General features: G+C 40.0%; 1 protein-coding gene across 6 annotated transcripts in view; it reads right to left on the bottom strand.

Annotated features, from left to right (window-relative positions):
• SLC6A13 (solute carrier family 6 member 13) overlaps nucleotides 1-14,234 on the bottom strand; it is a 38,779-nt gene extending 24,545 nt beyond the window's left edge. For 3 of the 6 annotated variants that reach the window (XR_001596663.2, XM_016142584.2, XM_016142618.2), the window contains exons 1-2: nucleotides 14,150-14,234; nucleotides 11,472-11,678 (exon numbers count right to left, since the gene is read on the bottom strand). Coding sequence is in view for 5 of the 6 variants with exons in the window: in XM_016142584.2 (XP_015998070.1) it covers nucleotides 11,472-11,673 (202 nt within the window). In the remaining variant the exon portion in view is untranslated. Of the gene's footprint in view, nucleotides 1-11,471; nucleotides 11,679-13,118; nucleotides 13,390-13,421; nucleotides 13,719-14,145 lie in introns of those variants that run through there. The other 3 variants (XM_016142592.2, XM_016142608.2, XM_016142599.2) reach the window with 3 other exon arrangements.
• Between the last annotated feature and the right edge of the window lie 4,525 nt (nucleotides 14,235-18,759).

Here is an 18,759-nt window from a genome sequence, read left to right as displayed (position 1 = left end):
GAGAGGAGGGTGATGAGGAAGCACATTTGTTAAAACACTGAAGGAAAAAAAAACTATCAGGCTAAAATTCTATATCTGATAAATATTCCGTTCGAAAACAAAAGTGAAACAAATGTTTCTTAAGACGTGTAAAACCTGAAAGAATCCATCACCAGCAGATCTGCAATACAAGAGATGTTAAAGAAAGTCCTTCAGGCTGAATAAGATGATGATGCCAGAGAAAAATATAAATCTACACAAAGGAATGGCAAACACTGGAAATGATAACTACATACAGAGGTAAACATATAAGAACTTTTGCTTATGATTCAAATCTCTGAAAGATAATTGACTGGTTAAACAAAATAACACTGTAATGTGGAGTTTATAATGTATGAAAACATAGTGTAACAACAAGAGCACAGAGGTCAGGAGGAGAGAAATGGAAGTGTATGCTTGTGAGGTTTTGATATGTAAAGTGGTATACTATCACTTGGCGGTACACTGTGATAAGTTAAAGAAGCATACTACGAAATTTAAAACAATCACAAAACTAACACAGCAAAATTATGCTAATAAACCAACAAGGAGAAAAGCTGACAATGGAGTAATATATTAAATTAATCCAAAAGAAGGCAAGAGAGGAAAAGGGAAGCCAAGGACCAATAGGACAGGTAGTAAACAAATTGTAAAATGATGAATTTAAACTTAACCATATGGATAACTACATTAAATGTAAACAGTCTAAATATCTCAAATAAAAGATAGAGCTTGTCAGATTGGTTTTTAAAAACCTTGCAAGACAGTTATATGTTGCTTTAAAAAAAGTACATTAAATATGAAGACATGAATAGGTTAAAAGTAAAAGAGAAGATAGGCCATGCTAATACTCATCAAAAAAACAAAAGCTGAAGTGTTTATCTTAATATCACACAAAGTAGATTTTGGAGCAAAGAATATTACCAGAGGTGAAGAAAGGCATTTTATAGCGATAAAGAGGTTGATTCATCATGAAGACATAACAATCCTAAATATATACCTGCCGAGTAGCAGGGCTTCAAAATATGTAAAGCAAAAACAATAGAACTGCAGGAAAAAAAATAGTTAAATTCCTAATTAAAGTCAAAGATTTCAATATCTCCCTCTCAATAATTGATAAAACACATAGACAGAAAATCAGTAAGGATATAACATATTTGAAAACCATATCAACCAACTTGACCTACTTGACATTTATAAAACACTCTATCCAACAACAGCAGAATATATATGATTTTCAAATGTACCTGGAATATGTACGAAAATAGACCATATTCAAGGCCACAAAACAAGTCTCAATAAGTTTCAAAGGATTCAAGTCACATGAAGTATGTTTTCTGACCAAATTATGAATCAATAAGACAAATACACTTAGAAAATTTCCCAATAGAAATTAGGAAACATACTTCTGAATAACCCATGTAACAAAGAGGTAATCCAAAGAAAAATAAGAAAATATTTTAAATTAAATAAAATGAAAACACAAAATATCAAAATTTGTGGGATGCTGCTAAAGAAGTACTTAGAAGGAGAATTTATAGCAGCAAATCTTATTGTAAAATAAAAGTCTCAAAACAATTATTTCAGCTTCACATTAAGAAAGAAAAATAAAAGCAAACGAAACCCAGATTAAGTCAAAGGAAATAATAAAAAATCAGAGCGGAAATCAATGAAATAGAAAACAGGAAAACTATAGAGAAAATGAATGAAACTAAAAGCTGATTCATTTAGATAATCAATAAAATTGATAAATTTCTAGGAGACACAAATTACCTGTATGACAAATGAGCTACTTGACATATCATGAGTACAGATTCCATAGCTATTAAAAGAATAATAAGAAAATACATGAAAGACTTTATGTCAATAAATGCAGCAATTTAGGTTAAATGGGCACACTTCTTAAAAAATACAAACTACTGAATCTTATACAAAAAGAAATAAATAATATCAATAGCCCTATTTCTATTAAAGAAAAATTTTTTGGTTGTTGTTAAAAACCTTCCCACAAAGAAAACTCCAGGCCCAAATGAATTCACTGGTGAATTCTCTAAACATTTAAGGAAGAAATAACACAAATTCTATATAAACTCTTTCAGAAAATTTAAAAGAAAGGAATGCTTCCCAACTCATTCTAAAACAAAGATATTACAAGAAAACTATTGACTAATATCTTATATGAACATAGGTACAAAAATTCTAAACAAAATTTTACCTAATCACATCCAACAATATATAAAAAGGGTAAGACATTATATACCGGGGTTTATCCCAGGAATGCAAGGTTGATTTAACATTTTAAAAAATCAATTAATGTAATTTATTATATTAATAAACCAACAGCCATTTCTGATAAAAACTCTCAGCAAATGATGAATAGAAGGGAACTTCCTCAATCTGATATCTACAAAAAGTCCCACAGTTAACATTATGCTTAATGGTGAGAGACTGCTTAACCCCTAAGATGAAGAGCAGGACAAAAGTGTTTATTCTTACCACTTCTATTCAACATTGTTTCTATCAATATTGATTCTACCCAAAACTATAAGGCAAGAAAGCAATTAAATGTTATTCATATTGGAAAAGAAGAAATAAAACTGCTTTATTCTCAAATGACATCATAGTCTAGGTAGAAAATGCTTTATAATCTAAAACAGTCGAACTCGTGGAAGCAGAGTGAGATGGTGGTTATCAGGGGCTGAGGATAAAAGAAATAGGGGGGTGTTGGTCACAGGGGATGTGTTACACAAAATGAGTAAGTCCTAAAGATCTACTGTAAACCAGAGTGCCTACAGTTAACAATACTGTATTGTTTCCTTAAAAACTTACTAAGAAGGTAAAGCCTATGTTAAGAATTCTTATCAAAAAAAAATTTAAGAAGGTAGAAGAAAATTTTTGGAGGTGATAGATATTACCTCCAAACTCATCAAGTCATGTACATTAAATATGCATACCCTTTCATATGTCGGTCATATCTCAATATGTTTTTAAAAGGAAAAGCAAAGACAAAAACTTTGATATGTACCAAAGAGCTACTAGAACCAATAAATCAGTTTAGCAAGGTTGCAGGATACAAGATAAGCATACAAAAACCCACCGTATTTCCATATACTAGCAACAAACAATTATGAATTACAATTTAAGAAATAATTCCATTTGTAATAGCATAAAAAATATAAAATAGTTAGAAATAAATATGATGAAAGATGTGAAAGACACATACACTCACAACTGCAAAACTGCTGAGAGAAGATAAAGAAGACCTAAATAAATAGTGAAGCATAACTCCCTTCTATTCATGAGTCAGAAGACTCAATATTACTAAGATGTAATCTGTTTTCTATGTTGATCTATAGATTCATTGCAATCCCAATCAAAATCCCAGAAGAAATTGACTAACTGATTCTAAAATTTATATGAAAATGCAAAAGAAATAAAATGCCCAAACAACTTTGAAGAAGAAGAGTTAATTTTAGGCTTCACTCTTTTTTATTTTCATATTATTATACAGCTACAGTAATCAAGACAGTGTGATTTAGGCATCAAAATAAACAAATAAATCAATAAAACAGAGTAAAGCACAGCAATACGCCTCTACGTATACGGATAACTGATTTTGAACAAAGGCATAAGGGCAATTCATTGAAGAAAAGATAGCCTTGCAATGAATGACACTGGAAGAAGTGGGTATTCATACACACACACACAAAAATAAACTCTCATCCATACCTTCATTATATACAAAAGTTAACCCCAAATGAATCCTAGACCTAACTGTAAAACCTAAAACTATAAAACTTCTAGAAGAATATATGAGACTTGGGTAAGTAGATTTCCTTTCATGTGACATCAAAAGCATGATTCATAAAAGAATAAATTGTTTAAACTGGACTTTGTCAAAGTTTAAATCTTTTGCTCTTCCAAAAATACTGTTAGGAAGAGGAAAAATTTTAAGACAGAATGAGGAAAAATATTTTCAAAATGCATATTTGATAAAGGACTTGTATCCAGGACATATAAAGAAGTCTCAAAATTGAATAGTAAGAAAACAACCAACCATTTTTTCAAATGGTCAAAAGATTTGGTTTTCACTAAAGAAGGTAAATGGGTTGTAAAGAAGCACATGAAAAGATGCTCAACATCATAAGTCATTAGGGAAATATAAATTTAAATGACACTGAGATGTTATTACATGCCAACTAGAAAATTTACAATTAAAAAGACTGTCCAAGTACTGACAAGAAAGTGAAAAAATTGGCACTCTCATACACTGCTGGCAGGAATATAAAATGGTACAACCATTTTGGAAAAGTGCTCTTAAAAAGTTAAAAGTGCACTTACCAGATAACCCAGTCATGCCACTCCTAGGTATATTTACTCAAGGGAAATGAAAGATTTGTTTATACAAAGACTTGTACACAAATGTTTTTAGCAATTTTATCTGTAATAGCTAAAACCTGGAAACAACCCAAATGCCCCTCAACAAGAGAATAGATGAATAATTTGTAATAGACCCATGTAATAAAATACTGTTCAGCAGTAACAAGGAATACGCTACTGACACATGAAAAACATGAATGTCAAAATAATTATGTTGAGTGAAAGAAGCCAGATAAAGTGTATATTGCATGATTCCATTTATATAGAATTTTAAGAAATTCAAACTAACGTAGAGTGACAGAAAACAGGCATGGGATAAATGGCCATCAATAGATGCATGGAAAAAGAAAAGGTGGCATATATATAAAGAAACTGTGATACATATAATGGAATATTAATCAACCACAAAAAACTAAAGAAATCCTGCCTTTTACGGCAACATGGATGGGCCTCGAGGGCATTATCCTAAGTGAAATAAGTCAGGTAAAGACAAAATACCATATAATCTCACTTACAGGCAGAATCAGAAAAAGCCAAACCTATAGAACTACAGAGTGGAATAGCGGTTGCCGGAAGCTGGGGGTTGGGAGAAACGGAGACATGCTGGTCAAGGGTACAAACTTCCAACTACAAGATGAATAAATTTTTGAGATCTAACGTATAGCATGATGACTACAGGGAACTATACTGTATTGTACAGTATTAAACTCGTTAAGAGAATAGACTTTAAATGTTATTGCCACAAAAAAATGGTAATTACATGAGAGAATGGAGGTGTTAACTACCCATATTGTTGTAATCATTTCACAATATAGATGTGCATTAAGTCATCATGCTGTACATGTTAAATTTACATACATTATGTATCAATAACATATCAAAATAAGCTGAGGGAAAAAACAGTTCTGTGGATGCACTGGGATGGGGCGGTTGAGGTTAGAGGTAGGAGAAAGGGACGGGAGGGAATTTGGGGTGATGGATATGTTCATTATCTTGGCTGTGGCAATGATTTCAAGGGTGTATACATATGTCAAAACTTATCAAATTATGCACTTTAAATATGTACAATTTATTGTAAATCAATTCTACCTTATCGAAACTGTTTCAAATAAACGTTCATGGGGAATAACGTTCTCCAGTTCTCCACCTTCCAAGTCTCTGCATCTACAATTCTGGTGCTGAGGGAAACAATTACCACAAGGGCAAAGAAATCAAGGTCATAAGCAATTCATTCTAATAAGTGCACAAATCATCCCAAGACTTGTTGGGCATGAGGGAAAAACTAGGGACGAGATAACCCAGTAGCTGATATGACTGGTCACTGCCCAGAGGTGGAAACATTGCAGAAAGAGAGAGGAGAGAGAGCGAGAGAGGAGAGAGTTTGCAGCCTGGCACAAGCCCCTCCTCCCCATCTTCCTGCCGCCTGCTGTTTCCCAGCAAGCCAATTCAGTATTTAACAGCAGCAGGTCCTGTGATCAGTTCTGCTCCCCTCCTCCTCTTCCTCCTCGAGCACCTGGGCAGCCAGCCACAAGAGACAAGGTCCATATCTGCCAGGCAGAGCCACTGGCCCTAAAAGTGGGGCTCAAGAGGAGCCCAAGTGCAGATGGGGCGTCCTGTAGGGCGCTCTGCCTCTTTCCCCACCCTTCCCCAGTCACCACCATTAGAATACAGAGTTAGTCCTGGAGAACCATGGAGTTCACAGTTACCTGCTCCCCCATGTCCACCATGTTCCTCTCCTTCCCCAGATTCTAAAATGTCCTGGCATTCTTCCCTGTGGACGGGAGAGAGCACACGTCCATCCTAGAAAGTAATCATTCTGCTGGTCACCCTTCTCAAGAGAAGTGCACTCTGTGGTGTCACCTGTAATGTCCCAGGTAACATTTTTAAAGATATAAACTGATGACAGTCCACATGAGCAACACAGCAGTGAGCATGAATATATGCTGTATCAACACTAGTCTGATCAATACTGGGCATTAGCTAATTAACTAAAAATGATACCAAATTATCACATACTACTAAAATAACTTTACCCTTATATGAAGGAAAGTGTTCCTTGTTTCTCTTTGTTCTTTAGTGTCTATAAACAACATCAAGGAGAACCGTTTTCCCCCATGCCACTTGTCATTTAATGCCCTTTACACAGGTGCCCCTAAGCTCTCCCCCTGCAGTCTAGAGCTGAGGTTTATTTTGTTTCTGCCCTTCCTCCACAGTCTTTACCCTGTAAGACCCCTAGTTCTGAGATGTCCAGCTGTAGTACATTCTGTTGTAGCCTCACATGGAGTCTCCAGTCCCAGGCATTCTGGGCGTTGAGGAACTCAGTCTGCTGGCAACCAGGGTTCAGGGAGCTGGAGAGCTTCCAGCTGAAAGGCCCGTCTCCTGAAGCACCCAGGGTCTGAGTGTTCAGGGACTGAAGATGAGAAGGGAAGAAGGCTGGAAGGGGGCAAGACAGAAGGGAGCACCGGTCTTCACACGACAGATGGGCTCTAGCTGGTTGTCTAAGACCAGCAAATACAAAGATTCTCGGCACAGGTGACCTCTGACCCTGGTTTTCACAACCTGGACTTAAAGATTAGGTATAAAATTGTTGGCCGATAATCTGTTTTGGTCTGAGTTGAGACTGGCAGGTAAGTAATTCAAATTCCCTCCTGACAGAGTCACACTGTATTGCCAAAACCCTCTCCTACCATCTCCCCCTCATCATGCCTCTTCTGTTAGTCAGAATCTCCTCATTCCCATGGCTAGAGCTTTAGTGTGACAGGCCCTGGTGGAAGGTCACGTTTGCTTTTCTCTCCAGAGATTGGAGGCTAGAGAGCTGGAGAAATAATTCAGATGTGCAGCTTCTTAGCAACTTCACCAGTCGTGACCCATTCCAACTACTGCTGAAGGGGCACACTATTATTACTATGCAGTACTCATGTCAGCTTATCCTCTCACCCCCACGGGAGGGAGAATATGGAAAGAAGGGATGAACTTCACCTATCCCTGAGTTTTGCCCAAATAACCCATATTTCCTATTTCTGATTCTTCTCTTCCCCATGATCTTGAACCCACTGCAACCAGTCTTTGTCCCACACTCCACTGTAACTGCTCTTACAAGGTCATTGGTGACTCCCATACTGCTAAAACCAACAATCAGCTCCTCATCTTTCTTAACCTATCTACATTTCATGTAGTTATCTTCCCCTCCTTCCTGACAGCATCGCTTCACTTGCCTCTAAACCACTTCATTCTCTTGGTTTTCATCCTCTTTTACTGGTCTCACTTCCTGTCTCTTTTGCTGATTCCTCTTCCCTCAGATCTTTAAAGGTCCTCGCTCTCCTGTGCAATCAAAATCTAATAACTCTCAAATTTACATAACCAGTCGAGGGCTCTCTCACAGATGCTAGACTCACATGTGCTATTGCCTAGTTGACATCTCCACTTGGATATATAATAGGTATCTCAACTCGACATTCCCAAAACTCAGCTCCTTATTTTTCTCTTAAAATCTGTTCCTCTCATGGCCTTGCACATTTCAGTAACTGCAATGCCTTCCTTTGAATCGCTCAGGCTAAATTGTTGGTTCGCTTAGAGCTGGAGGTAGCAGTGAAGGTGATGAGATGTGTCAGCTTCTGCATATCTCATGTGAGGTCACCAGTCCCAGGTATTCTGGGTGTTAAGGAACTCAATCTGCTGGCAGCCAGGGTCCAGGGAGCTGGAGAACTTCCAGCTGAAAGGTCCGTGTTTTGAAGCACCCAGGATCTGGTCATGTGGGTAGAGCCAAGAGTTATGAAAGAAAGAAGGGAATCAAGCATGACTCTGGGATTTGTAACCTTTTGGTCTGCTTCTGCCCTTACTCCCCTATAATCAGTTCTCAATACAGCAGTCAGAGAGATAATTTTAAAATATAAGATCATGCTACTCCTGCTCAAAACCCTGATATGACTCCCCATGTCATTAGAGTAAAAGCCAATTGAAGACTCTAGAAAGTCATTAGGATGAGGCAGGTGCTTGGGATGGATTGGCAGGGAGGATATTTACCTAGGAGATGACTGAGGCAGCCATCCCTCCCATAGATCTCTCTAAAAAGCCTACTAGCTGCTTCTGATTTTAAGTGGGCTTCTTTATACCGGTTTCTCAGCAACTCTGGTTTTCAAAGTGCTCCTGTTTCAAACTGTTTACCTGTTCTTTGATCGTAATCTTGCTCCCACCCTTGTCTCGCTCTGGAGCTCACTTCAGACTGGATCTACCAAATGCTAAAGCTGGAAGGAACCAAAGAAGACATCACTGGTATTTTTAGTTTGAAACTGAAATTATGCTTTGGAAAAACTTTCATCCCTGAACTCCCCACTGAACAAATATTAATAATAATAAAGTCCCTAGCTTATCCTCCCCCTCAAGCACAAAATCAGCTATTTAAAGCTACGAAGTAAGAGAACGGGCCCAGAAGCAGATTGATAGCATACATTACCTGAGCATGGTACACCCTGGAGCACCCCAACATCCTTCTCCAGAACTTACTCAGAACATTTCTCTCATCCCCCGAGAGCCCAGTTACAGTCTAAGGGTCACAGGTTTAAATAAAAACACTGAACTAGAAGGAAAAGGATCAAACCAATTAAATGACCTCCATTCCCTTCACCCTACTTCCCCACAGTGACAGCAAAGTGTCCTGTCATAAAGAGGCATCAATCTCTTTTCAACAAAGAGACAAGGAGACGACTAGATAAAGCATTAGGACCCATTCTCCGTAGGAGCTTGTTTTGCTTGGGAGGTGAGGGGAGTTAAATGGTGACAGAAGGGTTAAACCACTGGGAACACACAGGCACGAACAGAAAAACAGAAAAAGAGGCATTTCTGGGTGCCTAACGACCATACGCATTCTTGGTTAGTCCCCCTTACCTTGGCAAAAGAGCCTTTCCATAAATCACCTGGTGGCCCTGGATGACTCATGCCCCTGGAGAAAACCCAGGCATCAGCCTCTAGCTTCAAAGCCCCTCAGAACATTTCCCTCCAGCTGTTGTTGTCCATCAAGGAAAGAGAAGAGGGGTCCTAAGGCTCCGTGCTTGACCAACAGAAGAGATTGTGGGTGGTGGTGTAGGTACTAAATGAAGAGAACGTGACTGAATCAAGGACCCCTAAAACCTATCTGCCATCAACCGTGACCCACGTGCTGGCGGCAGGCTCTGTCCAGGAGCCACAGCAGCCACCCTCCTGCTTTCACCTTCTGCTGCAAGCACCCATGTGAAAAACCAAGAGCCACGGGTATGCTTTTCTTCTCGGGCCCGCCTTTCCACCCAAGGCACAGTCACACACTCTTAGGTCTGCACGAACTTACCACAGAGCCCTGAAGCAGAGCTCAGAACCAAACACTGCTAGACCACCTCACCTCCACAGGGTGAGCCCCACACCCTCCACTGCTCCTGTCACTGCTGCCTTTCACCTCCCCCTTTCCAGCCTACTGGTTTTGCACTAGACCTGGAAACTGCTCTCTCCCGCCTCTTCGTGACATCCCTGCTAATTCCCAGGCCAACCTTTACCCCATTCCAGAGAGGCTTGGGGAAAGCTGCTCACCACCTAAGCTTTCTGCCACGTGAAGAGCTAAGCTGGTTACTAGGTTCCTGATACAGACTCCTTTTCCCCCAGCTTAGCCCCCAGACTCCTTTTCCTTCGACCAGCCCCAGCCCTCCACTCGGTTCTCTGAAGGGAGGGGGCTCAGGCCTAAATTCCTAAACAAGCATGCAGAGTGTCCAGCACTAGGTCAGAAGTGGGAAGACCTCCCTCCTTCCTTCACAATGCAGACTGAGCAAAGTCCTATGATTTCAGATTTATGGTCAGAAATGCATGGGGAGAAAGGACATACCAGCTGATCCCATCCCTCTGGGAAAATACAAGGCAACTTCCAATCCCAGAGCTAATCCCCAATGGCCACAATCCTGAGAATAAGACTATGGGCTCAGAGCATCTATCTGTGTTCTCTCCCAGTCCTCCCAATCCACTGTGCATTGTAGGTTTTCTCCCTTCAAAATCATTGTTAGACTCATGCCCTTCATGTTAGATTTAATGCACTTGGAGGCTCCTACTCTCCTGCATAAGGGTAGGTGCTGTATTAGGGTACCCTCCAATCCTTGTGGCACATGCAGTTACCACTTCCTTCAGCATTTCCTCCCATGTCTCAATCCGCATTTCTCCTTCCTCCAACCCAGACTTTAGCCTCACTTTAAATACATACCTGGGAGCCCAACCCTTATAAGCTTTACCAAGGAGATCTTCCCAATTCATTGCACAGTCAGAACCTTCCCTACCTGAGGAACCCCTCTGAGGCTTCCCTTAGTGATCTGGGATTCCCTGAAAGGGGGTCAGTGTAGAAAGATCACTACCACTACTGTGGGAGTAGAGGAGTTACCCTAAGGGGTAGGAATAGAGGAGAACGAGAAGCCAGTAAAGAACTAGAGTTAATGTAAAGAGAGTTAATGCTCCCCTGACACATATTTTCAGTGGGAAATGTTTAAAGGGAGAGCCACTAGTATCAAAGGTTATGACACAGATGGAAGTTGGGGAATGAGTGGCTTAGGGAAGGTCATGGTGCCAGTAGAATAGAAGGAAGACACAAAGCCACAGCTAAGGAATCTCAAGACCACAGGACAGTGGGCATCAACATCATCTTCAACATAGCTACCATTTATTAAGCACTCTGCACACATTATCTCTAATCCTTACAGCAACCTTGAAAGGTAGGTATTACTATCTTGATTTACAGGAGCAGCAGTTGAGGCTCTGAGGACTCAAGCAACTCATCCAAGATTATACAAAGAATAAGTAGCGGAGCCAGAATCCAAACCACAGATCCCTCTCGTTCCAGGCCTGCACTCGTATTTCCATGATGCCATGCTACACTAGAAAGCCCCTGGGAAAGTCATGTGATCTGCCTCAGTCTCAGACTCCTGGAATGTCCTTAATGACTTCTAAGAAAGGGTCCTTCCCACTCCAGCATTCTATGTGCCTATGGCACTCTCCAGAGGGGCAGTGAGTGCAGGAGATGGAGAAATCCTCCTTCCAGGGGTTGGTGGGGGTGGCGTAGTGGCTCTTACCTCCCCCATTTTTGTAGCAGAGATAGGGAAACCTCCAGACGTTGCCTAGACCAATGATCTCCCCGGCCACGGACAACACAAACTCCATCTTGTTGTTCCAGTGCCCTCGTTCCAGGGTGCCATCTTCCTCCGCCTTTTCCATGACTGGGTACACTGGCTTTGTCTCTCCATTACTGGTTGTGCGCAAGACCCTGCTATCCATCCCACCTGGAAAACAAGTAGGGCACACCATTACTGTTGGGAATTCTTGAAGGAAAGCCCTCCCCTCTTCTTCACCAGCAATTCCCAATAGAATAAATGTACTGGCAGAGACTGAATTTCTACTTCTTTGTCTGTAGAACCATGTCCTCCTTAGTGTCTCTTATTTGGTAAAGGCTGGGTGACAGCTGCTGGAAATATATATATTCCTTTCTTGTTTCATAAAGAAAGACTGATACTGAAGAACAGATGTTCCTTCTACTATGCAGGTTCTCTTGGGTTGGGGTTTGTGAACATGGAAGCATTCACACAAATCTTAGGTTGTCTAAGTTCTCCCTGCCACCCGACAACTAGCCTTGTCTGTATTAGCATGCACTTCAGTTTCTCTGTTCTGTAATCTGGGGGCCATTGAAGGGATGAGATTTTTATATTATCCTCAAAACCACCAATTTTCATTGCAAGAATTTACTCTAAGGAAATAGCTGTGGCTGTGGGTAAAAATTTGGCCTTGAGGATGTTCACTGTTCATAACAACAAAAAATTAGAAAGTGCATAAGTGTTCAAAATGGTAAATAGATTAATAAATTATGGCACACATATACAATGGACTACTATATAATCATTAAAATTGTATTGCAGAAGAAAATGTAATGAAATGAAAAGGCATTCATAATGTGTAAAGTGAAAACAGTTATAAAATAGGACATTCAATATGATTATGCTTGAAAACAGATTTCACATTTATATGCATTGAAAGATTTGGATGTTCCACAAAATGTTTTTCTCTCAGTGGCTGATTATAGGAATATTTTTCTTATTTATATTTTCTACATTTTTATCAAAGAACATGTTTTATTTTGTAATATGAAAATAAAAACTAATTTTTTAAAAATCCTTCCAAAACAATGAGAGAGGTCGAGTGGGACCAAGAGCTCTGAATAAGACGAGCTGATCTTTCCAGCTACTCCCTCTCTCTCTCTGAAATCGACATAAGAGAAAGAACTATGGGCGGGCTCTTTTCCTTTTTGGTGATGAGAAATGCAGGAAACTATTATTGTAGAGAAGACAACAATAATAGTTGTCTTCTATAAATAAAGAGCAACAGTTCTAAACCCTTCATTGCCCTATTCTAGATACTTATTAGGGTTGAGGATAAGATTGGATATGGCTCACATTTAGTGAGCATGTACTATGCAGTCTAAGCACTTTACATACATTTATTTCATTTAATCCGCATAACAACCCTGAGATGTAAGCAGCATTAGCTCTGTTCTGCAAATGAGGAGGCTGCAACTCAGAGAGGTTAAATAACACGTTCGCTACCATATGGCTAGTATGCACAGCCAGGACTCGAACCCACTCCACTCCTGCTCTTACAATTACCACCTTAATTACACGGCTGCCTAGGTTTATCGGCATATCTAATATAAGGATCCTCTAAGGACTCACCCTTGATTTTATACAGTGATGTCTTTTCTGGAGAAGTAGGCAGATAAACTTTTTTCTACACCTTGAGTGAAGTTAATGTTAACAGAACTTTCTCAGCAGGAGCTCCATTGGGGCACAGACTCTCCTGCAGCTCTGCCTGCCTCGCTGAGTTACCTGAGGGATCCAGAAAGTCAGGGATCTTTATCAAACAAGTCTTCACTTATTTGACAAATTGGAGAATGGGCTCCAAAGATTGTTTGTGGATTTAGAAGGAGAAACCCAAGCAGCTGCTTCCAAGAAACTTTCCCCTTTAGAGAAGGTTACCTAATGTCTTGTGCTGATTCTGGGCCTCCCTTTACCATCTGATGGATGTCTTCCAATGATGGAACATCATCTCCCTTCACGTCTTTATCCTCCCAGACCCCAGAAGAGACAGTAGCCCTAATCTGGGTCCCTTGGCCTCATTAGGATACCACTTCTCGGAGGTAGCTTTGTGCAGGTGAAAGGACGCAAGATACAGAGTCAGACAAGCCAGGATTCAAATTTTTACTTTGTGCCATATCACTCATTTCCTGACTTCAGGGAAGTTAATTAATTGCTTTGAGCCTTAGTTTGCTGATCTGTAAAAGTGAGAATGATAGAACACACTTAGTTATAAGGATCAAATGAGGTTTTATATATGTGAAAGCATGTAGAAGAGTAACAGGCACTCAAATTTCTTTTTCGATCCTGTCAAAATTTTTATACCCTTTTAATTTTTCAACCTTGTCTCATTTCATGGAGAAGAAAGCCTTTATTTACTTAGAACTGAACCCGAATGTCTTTCCTCTCAATCTAGGGTTCTCTTTCTCCAAATCATATTGTCACTTAAGTCAACGGCCACTGAAGTTTCAGAAAGCAAATAGCATGTAAGTTTTGTATATGCATACATAAATGTCAGAAACATATTTTCTAGGAGAGGATCAAAAATTCCTTTGGTTGTAAGTACTATGGATCCCATCACCTGTAGTCTAAGACCCAGAAACAGAAAAAGAGAAGAAAATGTTACCAGCCTTAGTGCAGTTGCTGCCAGAAGTCCAGTCAGGGGGAGAAGAATTGTCTAAGGGGGAAGGGGAAGGTGCTGGCTATTTAAAGTATGGTTCCAACTCCTCTGTGACACTTGTAATTCTAAACTTGGCCCAGCCCACATTCCCCCCTCTTGCCTCCGCCTTCCCCGCTCTCCTCTCCCTCCCCACCAAACAACTCACACATGAGTGATTTCACAGCCCTGGGAGCGTGTGCACACCCTGGGAGGTCGGGCCAGTTGCTTGTGAGCTTGTCTGCGGCATGCTTTCCATCCTGTAGCTCACAAGCTCTTCCCTCTTGGTGACCTCTGGGTCTTTCTAGAGGGATCCAACCTTCCACCCCTTTCTCCAACTCACGCGCTCCCATAAATCCGTCAAGAATAGGTTTCTTTGGTCAGATGCTGTGTAGATTAATTTAAAAGTACATTTATCTTACCTTTTTACAGTTTATCATTTGGTACGGAATAAAGATACGTAGATTTTAGAAACTTCCTAAGCGTGTGCGCATGGGCACACACACAAACACGCTCACACACACACACACACACACACACATACTGGAAAAAATATTCACTAAATGGTTCATAGTAGTTATGTTTGGAGAGTAGGGTTGGGGTTAGGAGATGAAGTAAAAAGATATTATTCACTTTTGCTTTTTAAGCTTCAGTACTGTTGGGATTTTAAGTAATGTGCTGGAGTTGAATTTTAAATACATTTTAAAACCAATAAAGACAAGAAAGTGTCAGTGTTTAAAACAAAGCAAAGCCCTAAGCCTGTGAAGAGCTGGCTTCAAAGAGAAGGCGGAGATAGTCCGGAGGATTTTGTTTTAGCGCGCGAAGAGCCCAAGGAGGCAGCTGTGGCGAGCAGAGAATCATTCATTCAGCCGGAGTCAGGCAGGAGGACCAGGAGAAGGTTCCGGCCACTGGCCGCAGCGCAGTGCTGTGGAAAGCTGCGCAGGCTTTGAAGTCAGATGGGCCGAAGGCCGAGTCTTGCTTCTGTCACCTTCCAGTTTGTGGCCTTGAGCAAAATGTTCAACTTCTGAGAGTCTTGTTTTCTCATCCATAAAAAGAGGAGAATATTCCTTGCGAAGCGTGTGTGAGGTTTCAGGAGATAATACGTACTATATGTAAAGGGCCTAATACATAGCAAACCCTCAAAAGGTAGCTAGTATTTATCTTTAAGGAATTATTCACAGTGAGCAGGGAAGAGGATGGGATGGAGAGACCCCAAAGCAAGACTGGGGTTTGACCAGACAGTAGGAACGGCAAGGGGTAGGAGTGAGAGCGAGGGTAGATGACAATGGGACAAGAAAAATGAGTGTGAAAGGCCCGAGAGGAGTGGAAAGGAAGGTAAAGCAGAGTCTAAGGGAGCTTCTATTTCTCTCATCCCTCATCCACCTCTAGGGCAAGGAAGCAGGGCATGAGGCAAGCACTTCAGGATAATACCTCCGGAGCCTGGTGGAGATGATTATTCTTTTATTTCAGCTGTCCCTTTTCCTCTCCCCTCTAACCATCCAGCCATTCAATTTAACTGTGTGAGGCAATAGAACAAAAGAGTCATCTGAGAGAGGCTGTAAATTCATTCAAAAAAAGTCCATTTTTATAAGCAATACTATTAAATTTCCATTTTCACTTATTGTTGAGGGATACTTACTAATGACCTATTAATTGAGCTACTGAGCATTGGAAACTCTAGCACTTGTAATCTAAAATTACCAGAAAACGGGAGTTTACTGAGGACTCCAATTCAGTATTCTAAGAAGTTGGGATACCATGCAGCGTTTGGCAATGCTGCACGGTCCTCATACATGCTAACAGTTGGAAGCCCCAGTTTCCAGGAAAGACTCAGTGATCATTAGGCATGATTAGGGTCAGCTTGAGTTGCTTTTGAGTTGCTGCTCTTGTATAAAAGAATGTTTAGTTTTATCTGTTGATCTTATTGTTCTTATATAACTGCCGCCAAATTACCATTTTGACTGTTATTTTGTTTCTCTCCAGTTCTTTTTTACCCAGTTTCTTTTTCTCTATAACATGGGAATGGATGTGGTAGGTCTTTTGCCCTGTCTAAATTGATCAAACTTTTAAAAAGTATGGGAACCGCTGGTAGACTGTTAGTGACAGTTCACCCCAACTTCTCGGACTAGCCTTCTGTCTACCTCATGTCACCATCATCCGTTGGTCTCCTGGGTGCAGGGTCAGAAAACCTGGAAGAAGGCCACACTAGAATCAGTATTCAGGAGTTTTTATTCATGAGACCATGTAAGTTTTAAGACCCACGTGAGGTTGTTAGTAAGGACAACTATGCTCCCCAAACATACGCATGAAACAAAGTGAACCATAGAAAAAGCAGGTGATGAGGTCTTGGTTTCTATCAAACTAACCCTAGGAATATCTAAATGCTAATAATATATCAAGAAGTAGCCTCCCAGTAAGTTTTTGTCTCTACTAGAAATGGAATAAAATCAAATAAATTTTAGAAGGAGCATGATTCAATTCGAAAAACATTTCTGAGCAACATCAGTTTCAACATCGGAATGGGTTGGCGAAGGAAGTGGTGGGTTCCTCTCCTTCGGAGATCTCTACATTAATAGGCATAATTCTGTTTAACCACAGGGCTGAGAAGCCTGCTGACCTTTTCGATCTCCTCTCAAATATCATACTGAAAGGAAAGATAGGAGTAAGTGAAATAATAAACTAAACAACAAATCATGGTTTCTAAAACTGGAACAATTTGAGCAATAAAATGAGTAATGATAGTACTGGATTATAACCCAGAGAAAACATACATTCATGAATTTATGCTAATATAAATAAACGATCAATTAAATAAATGAGGGAGAAAGGACAGGTTATCTGTATAGTAGAATTCCAATTAATAAATGTAGAAGGGGAGAGAGAAATAGACCATCCCTGTTAGACAAACACCACTGTAATAATTGTTGTAGATAAGGTTCAATGAATACTACAATTAGTGGGTGAAAGTTTGAGAAGGAACAGAATTTACATTACCTAAAAGTATCTCCCCCAAGATACTTATTAACTACAAAGAGAAAGGTAGCAACTTCATACTAGAGAAACCAGGCAGAAACCACCTTACCAAGTCACCAAGGTAAACATCATTGATAATAAGAAATATCAATATCTGTATCATGAACTTCGTGAGATGATGCACTAAGGAGAAACTAAGGAGGACACAAACATTTCTGTGGTGTTCTCACCAAACAAACAAACAAACAAACAAAAAAAAAACAAACAAAAAAAACAGTGCTGTCATGAGAAAACAAAAGATAAACCCAAAATGAGAGATAAGGAAGCTGAGGAATATTTCTAGGCTACAAAAAACTAAGGGAAAATAAAAGCAAAATTAACACAGGATCCTGGATAGGATCTTAGATAGGATGCTAGAGCAGAAAAAATGGATATTAATGTAAAAACTGGTAAAACTTGAATAAGGTCTTTAGTTTAATACTATTCTGCCTATGTTAATTTCTTGGTTCTGACAATTGCACTATAGTTATTTAAGATGTTAACACTAGGGGAAGCTGGGTGAAGAATATGTGGAAGCTACTATTTTTGCAATGTTTCTGTAGGTCTAAAATTAATTTAAAATAAAAAGGTTTTTTTTAAAAAAAAAATATGGTTTTCTCCTGCAACTGTGCAAATCTTCATTTCTTTAAAATGACTTTTTCTTTTCTCTTTCTTCTTGATTCAAACTGGCCTTGGGCTCACTTGCTTCTTTTCTTTTCTTATCATTCTGTGTACTGTATGACCACTCGCTTAATCATTAAGCCCTTAGGTCAGCATCAAACAATCTTAGGAACAAAGTCTCAGGTCTGTTGACCACAGAAATAGAGTTTAGGTCAAAGTAAAGACGACATCTTGCAGCTCCACACCCTTGAAGGCAGAACGACCCTCCCAACATCCTCTTGAAACCAGACAGAACAATGTCATAACTAACATCAGGACCTGATGCAATGATCCACTACCTCCTACCCCAGCCCCTGCCAACCAGAAGAGCCCAGGACTCCAACTCCCTTAGCTATTAATGAGTTTTCTCTTACATAACTTATCCCCTAGAGGCCATCAGGGAGCCAGGTCTTTGGGCACTAGCTCACCTGTGTCTCCAGGCTTGGTGCCATTTTTTTAAAAAAACTTCTACTTTCTTTGCTGCAAAGTCCTGTCTGTGTCTTGTTTGGCTTTGATGCGTGCAGGCAAAAGGAACCCCTTGAGTTTGGTAACAGTTTTTGGCGGCTACGAAGGAATGATTTTGCCGTGGGTTTGGTGACTTCCCAGCCTGGGGCTTTCCACCAGGCCCCCAGATGAGGTGTCTCAAAGGCAGAAGCTGGATGGCAGTCTGGGACCCACTGCTACAGACCTATGGCACTTTTGTTTGCAGTGTAAAAAACAAGGAATCGAAAAAGTCTGGATGTGGAATTTGTCTGGTTTTGGAAATTGAAGACGTCCTCTAGTAAGGTTTCACAGGTGATGACCCCAGGAAAACAATCCTCTACTGGACTGGAGGAACAAAAGAGGGAGGTGATTCCTGAGAAATCTTAACAAGTTTGTCGATCTCAAAAGAGGGAGACAGTTTTATGTTTC

Source organism: Rousettus aegyptiacus, unplaced genomic scaffold (assembly GCF_014176215.1).
Source record: "Rousettus aegyptiacus isolate mRouAeg1 unplaced genomic scaffold, mRouAeg1.p scaffold_m13_p_2, whole genome shotgun sequence".
Classification (NCBI taxonomy): domain Eukaryota; kingdom Metazoa; phylum Chordata; class Mammalia; order Chiroptera; family Pteropodidae; genus Rousettus; species Rousettus aegyptiacus.
The sequence above is the reverse complement of the archived record's forward strand: the minus strand, read 5'-3'. Positions and strand labels throughout refer to the sequence as shown.